The sequence below is a fragment of the Lycium ferocissimum genome, chromosome 2 (genome assembly GCF_029784015.1).
Source record: "Lycium ferocissimum isolate CSIRO_LF1 chromosome 2, AGI_CSIRO_Lferr_CH_V1, whole genome shotgun sequence".
NCBI lineage: Eukaryota > Viridiplantae > Streptophyta > Magnoliopsida > Solanales > Solanaceae > Lycium > Lycium ferocissimum.
The window spans coordinates 58,084,557-58,099,463 of NC_081343.1; the positions used below are offsets into that span (position 1 = coordinate 58,084,557).

Here is a 14,907-nt window from a genome sequence, read left to right on the forward strand (position 1 = left end):
CAAAAAACCGCCTCGGAGGTCGGAAAAAAAAACCGACCTCGTAAGGTCGGTAAAGTCGTAAGATTTATTTTTAAATTTTTTTAAAAATAAACCGACCTCGAGTCGGTAATATTGTACCAAAATTTGAAAAAATAATGTACCGACCTCACTAGGTCAGAAAAATTTATTTGATGACAAATATTATAACTTTATTTTTAATTTAAAAGAATACCGACCTCACGAGGTCGGTATTATTTTAAATAAAAAATAAAATTATTAAATATACCGACCTCATGAGGTCGGTATAATCAGCCAAATAAACCCAATTAAACTCTTCAACCTCGTTCCCGTTTTAGATGCGCTCCCTCTCCTCTCTTTTCTCTCCCCTCCCGTCTCTCTGGCCTAGTAACTCCGGCGACGTCACCACCATTCCTGTCGGTCACCCCGCGCCGCCGCCGTCCCTACCCACCTGAAAAAAGACTACTTCTTCCAGATCTCTCCGCCATTTTCTACACTCTCAAACTTTCTTCACTTCATTTTCCCCATATCTCACGCCCTTCTCTTCTTCCAATGCTCTCCACCTTCATTTTCCATCTTCTGGGTAAGCCCTAATTTCTCATTTGATTCACTGATTTCCTTTCTCATTTTAATTCCCAAAGTTACTTCCCCTTTTTTGTTACTCTACCCAAAATGTTAAAGCCTTGGCTGGAATTGACCCAGTCTTCCCCTTATTTTTTTCCTTTTCTTTTCTCAGTTGTTTGTGCTTGATTTAGGAGATCATTGTGCCGCTGCCTCTATTGACAACTTTGACGATTAGTCGACAGTCTCCTTAATCTTTCTGGTGTGTATTTTCCTATCTCAAAATGTTCTTTCTCTATTTTAATTGTTGAATTGATGCTTAATGTAATTTGGAATTAGAAACACCGTAATTGTTATCTTGCTGTCTTTTGGCATGTAATTTGGAATTAGAAACACCATCTTGCTGTCTTTTGTCATGTAATTTGGAATTAGAAACACCGTAATTGTTATGTTGCTGTCTTTTGTCTTCCATTGTTTTGTACAACTTTATTTAGGGCATGATGGCATCGTTAATCGGCTAAAAAACAAGAGACCATTTTGTCATATTAGTAAAGTTCGTGTAGGACTTTGACAAAAAAAGAGATATAAAAAGAAAATAATTAATGAAGGATATTAGTTGTTGAATTGTAAAGAAATGACTGGAGTACCGAAGTAGTCTACAGGGTATGATTCTTTTCTTTACGGAAATTCAAGAATAAGTCCAGAATCATGACGTTCTTTACTATTCCAAAAAGATTGGTCGATAAAGGATGGAAAAGGTAAATAAATGATAATTAACTTTGAAGTTTTCTTACATTAAATTGTCCTAGTTAGTTTTTCCTAGTCTGAAGCTTTAATTTGCTAACTAGGGCAACTGGTGATTTGGGTTTTGAACATTGAATTAAATTAAACATTGAATTTGTTCCCTAACAATTTCAAATTTGGTGTTATTTGTGTAGATGGAATCTCGTAATTGGATGTATAATAGGACAAACGAAAACAGAGGGGATGAGGCAAAATTTGTAGATGGTGTCGATGCTTTTGTTGACTATGCAATGACACTTGAAACTTTTCTAAGTCATGGCTTGGTTAGGTGCCCTTGTGTGATATGTCATGTAGGAATTACGAGAAACCGAGAGATTGTTAGGCTTCGTCTCTATAAAGACGGCTTTCAAAAAGATTATACAGTGTGGACTAGTCATGGAGAAATGAATAGTAGTTTTGGTAGATTTCAAGACTTTATTGTTGGTGAAAGTAGTAGGGCGGTGGAACCTAATGTCCAAAATTCTAGAATGCACGACATGGTTCAAGATTCTTATGGGATGCATTCCGATTTTGAATCCGGTAACCATGGTGAAGAAGCTCCAAATGAAGAAGCTAGTCGTTTTTTTGAATAGTTGAAAAAGGCTAGTCGGCCTTTATATGACGAGTCCCCACTCTCAATTGTCTATTCATTGTTAGATTATTAAGCATCAAATCAGATTGGAATGTTCCTCGAGGTGCAATGGATCTTTGTGATTGGTCTTATACATGAATTAGTTGACCCGAATTTAGAGATACACGAAAATTACTATAAGGCAAAGAGACTAGTGTCTAAGTTAGGACTCTCGTCGATGAGAATTGATTGTTGTGAAAATGGATGCATGTTATACTACAAGGATGATGAAGGTTTAGAATCTTGTAAGTTTTGTGGAAGAGCTCGTTTTAAGCGGACTCGCAGCGGGAAGAGGGTTGCGTTAAGGCGATGCGTTACTTACCTCTTACACCAGGTTAAAGAGGTTGTACGCATCAAATAGCTCCGCTCCTCGTATGAGATGGCACGGTGAAAATAGAAGGCCGCACAGTGTTATGTGTCATCCATCGACGGAGAGGCTTGGAAACATTTTGACACAACATATCCGGACTTTGCGGGTGAACCATGAAACATTAGGTTGGGTTTATGTTCGATGGATTCACTCCACATTCGTTTCTATTTGCACCATATTCTTCTTGCTTTGTTTTCTTAACACCATATAATCTTCCACCCGAGTTGTGTATGACTAGTCCATATATATTCCTTACTTGCATCATTCTGGCCCACGTAATCCAAAAGTTTTGATTGATGTATCTTGCGACCTTTGATTGATGAGTTGAAAATGTTGTGGGTTGAAGGGTTGAGACGTTTGACGTTTCTCTTAAGCAAAATTTTAATTTGCGGGCCAGCTTTAATGTGGACTATTAATGATTTTCCGCTACGGGATGTTGTGCGGGTGGATGATGGCCTTTGGAAAGTTAGCATGTCCTTCTTGCAATGGAGAATACTAAATCGTTCACTTTAAAGCATGGCAAAAAAAATTCATGGTTTGATTGTCATATTCGATTCTTGCCAATGGATCATGAGTTTAGGAGTATGAAAAATGCATTTAGGAAGAACAAAATTGAACGAAACTATCCACCTCCAAGACTTTCGGAGAGGAAATTTGGGAGAGGGTTGAGAACTTTCCAAAAGTTCTTGAAGAACTACCGTACAAGTTCGATGGGTATGGGCTTGCACATAAGCCCGGACCAAAAACGAGCATATTTTGGGAGTTACCATATTGGAAGGATAATCTTCTCGGCATAATCTTGATGTTATGCACATTGAAAAAAATTACTTTGATAATTTATTTAACACGGTTATGGATGTCGAAGGGCAAACAAAAGATAATCGAAGGCAAGATTGGACTTACGGGAATATTGTATGCGTAAAGAGTTATGGTTGCGGGACAAAGGGAACGGGTCTTGAAGCCTAAGGCTAGTTATTCATTCACAATGGATCATAAGCGAAAGATTTGTGAATGGGTTAAGAACTTGAAGATGCACGATGGGTATGCATCAAATTTGGAAAAACGTGTTGATATGGCGCAAGGAAAGTTACATGGGATGAAAAGCCATGATTGTCATGTTTTCATGGAAACTTTACTCCCTATGCATTTAGTAACTTGCACAGCTTGAATCGGAAACTATGTGAAATTAGTTTGTTTTTCAAAGACTTGTGTTCCAGTACGTTGAGGGTAGACAACCTGAATCGGATGCATCAGAATATTCCTGTAATAACTAGTAAGTTGGAGAAAATTCTTCCACCGGGTTTCTTCGATGTGATGGAACATCTTCCAATTCACCTTGCGGAGGAAGCTCGACTCGGAGGCCCAGTTCATTGTCGTTGGATGTATCCCTTCGAGAGGTAATAGGTGTAAATTTTTATTTATTTCTCTCTACTAATTTATTTAAAAAAATCATGCTTAAAATAATATTATGCAGAACTATTGGCAAGTCTAAACGGGGTGTCAAGCAGAAACATAGAGTTGAAGGATCAATTTGCGAATCCTACCTTGCTAAGGAAACAACTCATTTCTGTTCTTACTACTTTGGGAATGATGTGCCATGCTTGCGAAATAGACCTAATCGGCATTATGAAGGAGGTGAGAATGATGATTTAGCGAAGCCGATATCAATCTTCAATCGACCGGGTTCAGGTTCAAAAAAATGTACAAGAGAATTTAATGATATGGAGTCTAAATCTGCATCGATACATGTCTTGCTAAATTGCCCGGAAGTTCAACGATATTATGAGTAAGTTATTATTATTTTGCACTAAATATCCAAGTACAAAGCATAACAACTAACTCAAACTCCATTTTGTCGGACAGCTACTTTGTGCATTTAAATGGCATTGAAAAAGTGTACGACCAGTTTGGGAAGTGGTTTAACGATTATGTAAGTGTTACAGCCTTTTCACAAAGCTAATATAATTTAAAAAGTGCGCATTATATTATTGCTAACTTACTATTTCTTAACTATTAATAGGTTTACGGTCTGAGTATGGTTACCGTGACCAACTTTTAAAGGACATATCTTGGGGACCCGGTATGGTCTATTCTATGGACAAATATGTGGTAAATGGTTTTAAATTTACTACCGAAGAACGATCTAAGCATACGAAAACTAACAACAGCGGGGTTTGGGTTAAAGGTGGGGATGGAAACCAAGTTTGGGGTCGATTATTATGGTGTAATTAAGGAGATCCTAGAGCTGGAATATTCGGTGGTGGCAAAAAAAAATTGTACTTTTCGGTGCAAGTGGTTTGATCCAACCCCAATAGAGGTACAAGGATACTCGAGCGATATAACATCATAGAAGTAAATCACACGAGGGAGTATGCGACTTATGATCCTTTCGTTATTGCTGAAATGTTAGACAAGTGTACTATGCTCCTTGTCCCTTGCGTCCGGATAAAGTACGCTTGGTGGGTGGTCATTAAAGTTAGCTAAGCCTGGGTCGAGTGGAAGTGGAGAATGTGTTGCCTGTTGCGTTCCAAGATGATGACATATCAGTTGTTCACCAAACAGTTGACAATGAGTTAGAAGATGATTTAGAGCATGCGGAACACATATTGGAAGAAATAAATGCAGAAGATATCAATGCAGAGGTGAACGAATGTAATAATGAAAACGAAATAACTGATGAGGAAGAATGGTCAGAAGAGGGAGATGGCGATGGGGATGAGGATTAACAGCAATTAGTAAGTAATTTTTTTAGACTTACATATTTTCTTTACATGGTTCAAATTAGTAGCTGATTGTTTACTTCCGATTTATAGGTTCTATCTGGAATGGTTTAGCTTTATTACTCTATTTTCGAATACTATCAGTGTTTTGAAGTTGGAAAGTTTTATGAAATTACATTTTTGTGCGTCTTTATTCTTCCTCCTTAGCCTCTTAAAAGCATCCTTATGTTGTTTCTTTCTCTTTTGTTTCCTTTTAGATACCGCAACGAAGACATTCTTCGAGCCATTTCGACATTTTAGAGATCTGAGAGGGGTAATGCACTTGACAATCTTGACGGTGTAGTGGTACGTTTTATGAATTTTTCCCTTTTGTAGAATTTTACCTTACTAATCCTATTGAGGCAAACTAACATAACTAGCAAGCATGTAGAAAATATGAACTTGACAAAATGGTAGTGACCTGATGCACATTAGTGAATGTTAGACAAACCTGCAAATTACCGGCATTTACATGACCTGATGTACTAGTATCCTCTCTGCTAGCTTGTTGAGTTCCAGGGCCAATTTTGGTGCCTAGGGCTAATTTTAAAAATTAAAAATTAAAAATTAACTCATCTGCGGCTTCCTGCTGAAAAATGCAAAAACACTTATAGGTATACTGAGAATATTAAAACACTGCCTTAACAAAATTAAAACACTTATAGGTATACTGAGAATAGGCTGCACTGCAAAGAGGTAATCCCTATTCCCTTTTATTTCCCTGCATTTTTCCTCATTTTTGTGTTTGTTAGCTGATGTTATTTAGTGTTTTTTTTTTCTTCTTGTTTTCTCTGTTTAGTTCAATTTTATCATGCTTGGTTACTGTGATTAATCTCCCAATCCAGTTCATTATGTCTAGTTATATTGTTTAGCTTCTTTGCTTGTTTGGTTTAGCCTACCATGCTTAGTTATGATGTCTAGTACTTCTATTTCTTTGCTTGAGTTTATCATGTCTAGTTGTAGCATTCAAGTTCCTTGTTACTATGTTGAGTATAGTTCGACTAGCTTAGTTATAATGTTCGTTCCATTGCTTCTTTGTTTAACTCATCATGATTAAGTAAAGTGTTTAATCTCCCGTTCTCTATTATGTTTGTCATGTATGTGTAACTAGCTTGGGCTATTAATCTATAATCTATCGTATTCGACCCATGAAAGTTGATCATCTATCCCAGTTTGGATCATCATGTTGGAATCCAATTAATTAATCCCTTATTTGGTTTAGCCTACCATGTGTGGTTTATGATGGTTAAGTTTTATTTGGTTCAGTTGCTATGGTGTTTTAACTTCTTGTCTATTTGGCTGAATGTTGTGTGCTTGTCTAGCCCTCATGGCTGTCATAAGTAGGTTTAGTTACTAAGTGTTATTGTACTAGTATGAAACAACTTTGAAGATTTAAAAATGAGCCTGTGTGATCTTTTGAACTTGCCTAATAACTCTACATGACTGAACAAGTGTGCAATGTGACATTAAAGGTTTAATCTAGTTTAAATAGAAAGAGACAACTTGATATTCTTAAAATTGTTGATGTGCAACTTGGCTGTGACAGTAGGTTTACTGGTTTATTGCTATAATGTGAAGTTTAGGTATCCTGATACAACTAAAAAAGGCAAATGAGATCACATGTTAGTTTAAGGTTGAAAACATGGACTAGAGAGTCAATTTTTAAAACTGCACACCAGTTAGTTGTTATCAGAATCTTGATGAGTCTGTGTACCCATGACATGAGTTAAAACTGCACATGCCTATTGTAATATTGTAATATTTCTGCCCTTCTACTTGCTGATAATTTGTTGTCTTGTGATCCTTGGATCCTCAGTAAATGAATGTATCTTTGTATAAGTTGTCCATGGGAAAAAAGTAACATGTTTAAGAGTCTTAAGGTGATTGTGTGTCATGAGTCATCTATTTTGGATCATCTGTCTATACTCCTTGCTTTAGTTGAATGGATTTAAGGTCATCTTGGGTACTTAAGGGTTGACATGTCTATTGTATTACCTTTGTTAATGCTACTGGTATGCTGATTTTTGCCTTAGCACATTTTGTAGGTAGTTTTTTTTTTTTTTTTTTTTTTGCGATGTTCATTTACTGCTGTATGGTTGATTGGTTGGAATATTCTCAGTATACCTATAAGTGTTTTAATTTTGTTAAGGCTTCCTGCTATTTGACAAGTGAATTTCATTCGTCTATGGATGTGCCGCTGAGTGCATTAGTTTGATGAAATATCCAAAAGTGGCAGCTTTTGTGGCTATAAGTCTGCTCGAATAGTTCACAATGAATATATTTGTAGAGTGCGGGGGATCGAAACGACACGATAGTTATGACAAAGGCTCGTACCTAACATAATTATGCCTAGTCCGGTTGTTTCCAAGGGGGACAAAGTAAAATGTGTTAGGCTTAGTTGCTCTTTCTATCACTTATCTCAAGACTCATTTTTTGAGTGTGTTGCTAATCCGGGTTGCGGGACGGAGTTCTCAAGGAGGGACTCAAAGTTTAGTCTTTCTTTGTCTTGTTTTCTCATCTTTGATCCCACATTTTGTAATTTCTATTTCACACATTTGTTTACTATGATGAGACTCGGTGAATGGTTTCATGTATTAGTTTTAGATGTTTGCTCATCCATTTTGAATTTCTTTGAAGGCTGAAATTTGAAGAATTTCCTTTATTTACTTCTCCACCTGCGTTCGCTTGTTCAATTAAGCGTACGGCATCTAACACCATTGTACTCACTGGGCTTAGTGGAAGTGGCAAAACATATCTTTTTTACCAGGTAACAACTTTGACACAAGTCTGTCATAATCTTTTCGAGTTCATCTAATTGTTACGATTTTATTGTCTTTGGCATATATCCCGGCTTAAAGAAAAACCATTTGGAGATCTCTTTTGTGCATCTTCGGTATTCATTTTTCGTTATTATGTGAACAAATGTTGTGCCCAATGATCTTTTCAACCGAATACGCACTGTTGCCTGCATTGCATTCATTTAGCACCAACTTCATGAATGAATCAAAACTACACCACATCATTTCTTTATTTGTAAAGATCAGTGATGCAGTTATATCTTAGCTTCCCTGGCCACCAATTGTTGTCCATGCTAAACCTGCAAAATAGAGCACATTGTTAGAGTAAAAAAACCAGGTCTGAGCCACCAAGCTTACTGATGTCTTTGTTTTCCATGTATTATGAGTTGCAGAATGCCTAAAAAACTTCCCTCCACACTATCCAGCACCAAGCACATTTGCACCTCAGCATGACTGCTTAGTCTCCTAGTCTACTTGATCAGTACATCTGAATTGCCCCAGGAGTCTTCAAAGTACACCAGGTCATGTCCAAACTCTTTTGTTCCCATGCCATGTTTCCTGAAAACTAGCATTGCACCAGAGAAAACAAACCAGAACTCCCCCCTGGTTGTAACTTCAATGCATCAGACTTCATCTGTGTTGGTTTCTTCATCTGACCAAATGCCCTCATCCACCAAAGAACTTATCCAGAGGGTTTTTTTTTTTTTTTTTTTTTTTTTTTTTTTTTGTAATTCTCCTAGAAATTCATACCGGGTGTTTGATGATTTCAATTGCTCTTTTGTGGTATGCAGTTCTTTTTCCTTTCTGTCGAATGGACTGCTACAGGCTTGAAATTCTTTTGGTCTCTTATGCATTGAACTTTACAAAGGAATTAATTCGTCGCTTACCAATTTGCAGCTTGGGCATATACTGAACCTTAGCCGCACATGTATTATTTTGCAGACATTCTTTACAGTTGTAGCCAAAGGCTAATATGAAATGAAAGAATTAGACTAACGATCAACTTAGAATTTATAGTATCCTAAGTTGATATTACCAATAACTAACCAATGAAATAATCTAAATAATAAAACTAGAACTGCTCCAAAGAATCCATGGCAGAAGTGAACATGGCAGAAGTGAATGTATTTCCATAGTAAACCAGTTATTCCTATATTATTTCCCATATTATGATCAGTAGCATTTCCTGTTTTCCATGCATAGTATGAGTAGCCATCAGTAGCAATATTTCCTGTTTTCCTGACTATGTGTCTTCTTGCACCATATTGAGCTGCTGATTTATATGTTTTTCTTTGCATAAATACCTGATTTCTTTGCTTACTGATTTACCTTAGCATCTGTCTCCATTTGAACAGGTTTGTCTCCGAACTCGAACACCATTGTCGGCCACGCACCATCTCGCATATTTACGTCGGTTTACGATGTAGTTGAAGAGCAAACGTTGAAGTTTCATCTACGCTTCCATTTTGGCAGGTTCCTTAGCTGTCTCTTTCACAACTAGGACTTCCACCTCTTCTTCTTCCAAAAGCTAAATTACAGACCAAAACCATCAAGGTTAGCTGATGTTCTTTCCATTTATTTTCACTGGGACTTCCACCTCTTTATCTGCCACTTGCTTGCATTTTGAACTATAGCGTGTTTTATTTTTGGTAGCCAAATCTAATAAAGTGTATTAGAGTAACAAACATGTATTACTACTACTATGTATTGCTTTTCGATTAATTTATATTTGCGATACTTACATATATTATTGTATAGATGGCAGGTGAAAAAAAGGGTAAGAAAACAAAGAAGGCTAAGGAGACGGGGGTTTCCCAGAGACCACAACAAGACCTTGTGATTAGAGATAGAAGCCCGTCGCCACGTCTCCCCCGCACGCGGTGCTCCATTGCCTTATGATCCCTCATGAACGGCGTTGCATATAGTCTTCCACCTCCATCTGACTTTGGTCGGCCCTATGGCTCCGCGCGAGGGGCTTTACCGAGGCGCCTCCCCAGCCCCTCGATGATGTCCACGCCGGGTTATCACCTCACGGGGGCTTCGCTCGGTATACTTCCGGATCTCGGCGGGCTACGTCTAGTGGTACTCGGACGGCCACTCTCAGTCCGACTGCATCACATCATTCTTCATCATCTACTGAACAGTACAATATTACGGGTCCTGATCTTCGAGAAAGTAGATCTGCGCCTCACACTCCTACCGTGAATGACTTACGTGGAGGTGTAAGTGCTTCACCACTGGAATCTTATGATTCATCAGGGCGACTCATCATCGAGCCTGCAGGATACGGGTATGAGTTTCCTTCTGCTAGAAGCACTCCTATCACCAGTTGCCTTTATCCAAAGTTTATGCTCTAAATCAATTCTAAGTGTTTAATTTTTATATTTTTGGTAGTTGGTTACCAGACAAAGCTTCAAGACTCCTTACGGATGAGATAGAAAAACTATTTAAAGACTCACCTACTTAGGGCCAGATGTCACCAAATCGCCAGAGATTTATTATGCATTTAAGGTATATGCATTTATTATTTTTAAGTGTACAATCCGATTATATTGATCGATTCCTTATTAATAAACTCATTTACTTTCATTGCGGGAAAAATGTGTACGGCGCCCTGAATGAGAGCGGCCTAGCCCAAAACTTCAAGAAGAAAGCTCAGCGCTTATTAGGTGACATGTTAGGAAGGGTTCGTGAATCTAATAAGAAGCCCAAGTGGATCCTTCCTGAAAACTATGCCAAGCTACTTCATTACTGGACAACTAATGAAAGATTCTTACAACTAAGTGACATAGGGAAGAAGGCTTGAAATTCGACGAAAGGTGCTCCACACACTAGTGGGGCTATGAGCCAAGAGGCCGTGAGGAGGAAGGCTGCAAGTCTACCTTAACTGTACTTGTAGGATTGTGAATTTACTTTATTTTCTTTTTGTCTAATCAATTTATTCTTTTGTAGGAACTAAAACGGGGGATGCCAGTGCCTCAAGATGAGGGGTTCAAGATCACTCACGTGAAGAAGAAGGCAAACACTAATGATCCAGACCAGTGGTGTGAGGAACGGGCTGAGCGGACCTACGTAAGCTTCCTTTTATTTTTCATATTTTGTTTGTTAGATTAAGTTGTCTATAGCGAGTGACTTACTTGAAAACTGATTGGTTAAGACGTAATTTCATCTACTTCATCTAGTTTGTATATGGATTGAAGTAAATTGAATATGTAAGTCACGTGTGAGAGAAAATATTTCCAACATGCATATGAGTGGAGAAAAACGCACGTACAAAAACCTATTGTAGTGCCTTAAGGAGATGCAAGTGTTGATCAAGAGATATTTAGATATGAATAGCTTCGTATAAGAGCCTCTGAATACCTGTGTAGCTTAGTATAAGAGCCCCTGAAACATGCATACATAACATAACTCAATTACCAATTCTACAAGTATCCAACAAATGGATATACTTATCCAAAGCCTATACCAGATAATAGAGCCGAATAAATATCTCTAGAATTTCCATCAGAACAACATAAACAAGACTTACATCTCCTTAGCAATAGAGGCAGAAAGCTTGGTTTGATCTCTAGACAACAAATAGGAAACATCATAATAGTGAAGTCCTCGCTTCGCATATCATCCCTCACCAAGAAATAGGAAAGGAATAACAGGACAACTCATTATGTTCCAAGAATATAATCAAAATAAGAGCTCTTTCAAGAAATTGACACGGAATAACTCAGTCGTCATTGGCATAGTAAACAAAATAAAAGCAGCAACCTTACAAAAAAGTAATAAAACATGAAAGAAACAGAGAGATATACCTATAGCAAAAAGTAACTTAACTAGGAAGGATTCTTTTTTTCTAACTTTCTAAAACAAACACTAGAAAAGCAGATTTAGCATAAAGATTCAAATTAAAAAGGAAGAGAGAACCACACCATCTCTGTATCAACAAGAATGAGAACGAAAATATTTTTCATTGCATCAACTCCTAATCACTGAGCAGTGAATCTTCTTCTATCACAGAAATAGAGCAGAGGTAAGGTAAATAATCGAACTATGTAATAATAGAATGGCTATGAGGCTTTAAATCTATAAGTACTACCTCACATCATCTTGACAGTATTTTAGTAGGAAAATATGCTTGTGTTGACAATGGCTGGAATCATGATAACGAAGTGAAGAGTAAAATCAGTAGTTAACAATTTTTTTTTTAAAGTCACTGCCACAATAAACATTTATATAACCAAAAAAAAAAAACCTTCAATGATCAAATATAGCATTCAGCTAATGGCCTAATATGCAAAATAGTATATAATTCACCAAAAATTGAGAAACAATTGAGTGAACTGAAAATACTTACATGATGGTATCAATACTGATTATGGTTTATGTAGTCAAATAAAATTGGGTTCAACATATTTCTTTTCTTATTTTCACTATTTGCATCAGGAAGAAGTTAGCCAATTGATTTCAACCATCTTTTAGTTGAATTGTTAGTAGTATTGATTTCAACCATGTTCTATTTTGGTTGTTTACTAAATATTTGATAGTTTTTTCTGTTGAATTCGAGATTTAACTTGGTTGCTAATTTTACTTTCTAATTTCAGAATCAATATCAACATTCAAAGGCGGAGTTTCTTCGTACTCAGCCACCCAACACACAGCTGACAGAAGAAAGGGAGGAAAGGTGGCTTGAGAGTGTTGGTGGTCCCACTAGGTTTGGCACAGCTTACGGAATGCCACATCGTGCATTTCGTCAATACCGGTCACCCCTGGAAGGCCTACATTCTTCCAATACCGAGTTGTTTGATAGAGTGAGGGCTATGGCCATGGAGCAAAAGATTGCCGAGCTATCTAGCCAACTATAGGCCTCAGAGGAAAGGGAGAGGCGAAGGGATATGCAGTTTGACGGTATGAGGGCCCAATTAGACGCATTACTTGCTTCGAGGGGGATTCCCTCATGTGCTGATGATGCTCGTAACCCCCATACTCAATCTAGTGGTGCGGATGATGATGGGACTCACGTGTCAAACACACAAAGGCGTGTTTGAATGTTAATGTTGTGGTGGATTTGTGGATTGTGTAAGTGTTTTGTGGATGTTTGCGAGGGGTGAAGTAGTCTAGTGTTGTAGACTAACTTAGTGTAGATTAGTTTAAGGTTTTGTGGATGTTTGCAAACGTTGAAGTAGTTTAATATCTCTTTTGAATGTTTGAATGACGTTTTGATTCAACTTTGAAGTAGTTTCGAATTGAATTTGATGTATTAGTGGTTGTAGTATATGTGTTTGTTGAAGTAGCTTAATGTTTTATGTATTTGTAGTAGTTTGGTGAATTATTGGCAGCTATTTGAGTTGGTTTTAGTTGAATATAAAGTTGTTTTCATGTTGACAGGGGGGCAGCTGGAATAGCAGTTGGATTCCACCCATTTTTTTCCAGAATACCGAAATTTACGAGGTCGGTTTCGCAAAATTTTCAAAAAAATTAAAAATTAACGACCTCATGAGGTCGGTTTTATGGAAAATTTTCCCGAGAAATTGTAAATTACCGACCTCGTGATGTCGGTTTTACGCGAAATTCTCTACAAATTGCAAATTACCGACCTCATGAGGTCGGTTTTCTGTAAAATTTTCCCAAAAATTACAAATTACCGACCTCATGAGGTCGGTTTTCTGTAAAATTTTCCCAAAAATTAGAAATTACCGACCTCATGAGGTCGGGTTTCTGTAAATATTTTGCAAAAATTGTAAAATTCCGATCTCACGATGACGAAAATCTAAAACAATATATTGCATAATCATATAAATTACCGACCTCATGAGGTCGTTAAACTCATATCATTATATTATTAATATAATTTATCGACCTAATGAGGTCGGTACTTTATATAATTAATATCCTACGTAAAAAAATTTACCGACCTCGTGAGGTCGGTTTTTTGCGACCTCATGAGGTCGGTTATATTACCGACCCACTCTTTTCCGACCTAATTTTGAGGTCGGTTTTTTATTAAAACTGACCTCATGAGGTCGGAAATAGCCATTTTTTGAGGTCGGTAAAACCTGTTTTTTTAGTAGTGATAGTGGCGGTAATGGTGGTGGAGAGGAAGAAAATTTTAGTGGTGGAAGACTAAATAGAGGGAAGGGGTAAAATGGGTTAGGGCGATTATGTGGCATGCCATGTGGCATCCACCTCATCAAATGTCAATGCCACATAGGATTGGATGTCCACCTTGGATAAACTTAACAGTGGAGGGGTATATTTGAACCAATAATATAACTGTAGGGGTATATTTGGACCTAAAGTATAACGAAGGGTATAGATGACCCTTTTCTGATAGTACAGGGGTATATTTGGCCCTTTTCCGTTTTAGATATAACTGAATTTTCTCAACATTCCATAGATTCTTCCATACCATTGTTGTATCCTCGATTTCCGCCCTCGAAATTGTTGTTATCACTTTATCATAAATACCAAAAGACCCGTATACTAAAATTTTAGTTACAACAACGTTTTGAGTTAGATGGAAGAAAATTTCTAAACTATTTTGATGTGAAAATAAGTCATGTATCTTTTACAAGATTGAAAATAATCTTTATCAATAACTTTATCATAAAATACCAATGTACTTATAATATACCTCACTAATCAATAGCGGTTCACATTTTTGTACTAGTATTAATCAATTGCAAAACAAAATTTTCGACAACTAGTTTCAATGTTATTGACGTAATTTCAGTTGGTTTCAAATTTTGGGAGAAACATGGTTATGGTTGTGAAACAATTTTTGCATTCTACTCAAAACCTTAAGATAATGAAATTACCAAGACATTATAAATCTATTTGGAGACTCATACACAAACGGTAAGGGACAAGCGTATTTCTCTAACACTCTCCCATACGAGTAACTCAATTTTTAGGTATACACGTGTATCGAATATTTGTTGTCTCTTTGTTTCTTCTTCTTCTTCTTTTTTTTTTTTTAAGGAAAAAAAATCAAAGTGAACTTAATGTAGGGTG

At 37.0% G+C, this 14,907-nt stretch overlaps 2 protein-coding genes and 1 long non-coding RNA gene across 4 annotated transcripts; 2 read left to right on the forward strand and 1 right to left on the reverse strand.

Moving 5' to 3' along the window:
* The first annotated feature begins 386 nt into the window (after positions 1-386).
* On the forward strand, positions 387-9,792 carry LOC132046299 (uncharacterized). Of its 2 annotated transcripts, none has more exons than XR_009412682.1 (4): positions 387-580; positions 734-820; positions 5,320-5,407; positions 9,658-9,792. XR_009412682.1 is itself a non-coding variant. In XM_059436882.1 (4 exons), the coding sequence occupies exons 1-3, from the start codon at positions 3,588-3,590 to the stop codon at positions 5,403-5,405; spliced, it is 399 nt and encodes a 132-aa protein (XP_059292865.1). In that variant the 5' UTR covers positions 3,559-3,587; the 3' UTR covers positions 5,406-5,407; positions 9,658-9,792. The 2 variants fall into 2 exon arrangements, 1 of the variants encoding a protein (XP_059292865.1); XM_059436882.1 differs by lacking the exons at positions 387-580; positions 734-820 and adding exons at positions 3,559-3,739; positions 3,817-3,977.
* Positions 9,793-10,038: 246 nt separating this feature from the next.
* LOC132048247 (uncharacterized) lies at positions 10,039-10,393 on the reverse strand. Its single transcript, XR_009412934.1, has 2 exons — positions 10,302-10,393; positions 10,039-10,200 (listed from the first exon to the last, which is right to left on the reverse strand). It is a non-coding gene; the product is annotated as an uncharacterized LOC132048247 (long non-coding RNA).
* Positions 10,394-10,414: 21 nt separating this feature from the next.
* Positions 10,415-13,200, forward strand: LOC132047798 (uncharacterized). The gene is made up of 3 exons (XM_059438782.1): positions 10,415-10,585; positions 10,852-10,971; positions 12,498-13,200. Exons 1-3 carry the CDS (start codon positions 10,415-10,417, stop codon positions 12,756-12,758), a joined length of 552 nt encoding a protein of 183 aa, XP_059294765.1. The 3' UTR covers positions 12,759-13,200.
* Positions 13,201-14,907: the final 1,707 nt, after the last annotated feature.

Bases quoted from the DNA above. Each gene is read 5' to 3' on its own strand.
- LOC132046299 (XM_059436882.1), top strand. From the start codon at position 3,588: ATGCATCAGAATATTCCTGTAATAACTAGTAAGTTGGAGAAAATTCTT. The intron at 3,740-3,816 runs GTAATAGGTGTA...AATATTATGCAG, and splicing joins TGGATGTATCCCTTCGAGAG to AACTATTGGCAAGTCTAAAC. The intron at 3,978-5,319 runs GTGAGAATGATG...GTTTCCTTTTAG, and splicing joins TAATCGGCATTATGAAGGAG to ATACCGCAACGAAGACATTC.
- LOC132047798 (XM_059438782.1), top strand. From the start codon at position 10,415: ATGCATTTATTATTTTTAAGTGTACAATCCGATTATATTGATCGATTC. The intron at 10,586-10,851 runs GTTCGTGAATCT...ATTCTTTTGTAG, and splicing joins TAGGTGACATGTTAGGAAGG to GAACTAAAACGGGGGATGCC. The intron at 10,972-12,497 runs GTAAGCTTCCTT...TTCTAATTTCAG, and splicing joins AACGGGCTGAGCGGACCTAC to AATCAATATCAACATTCAAA.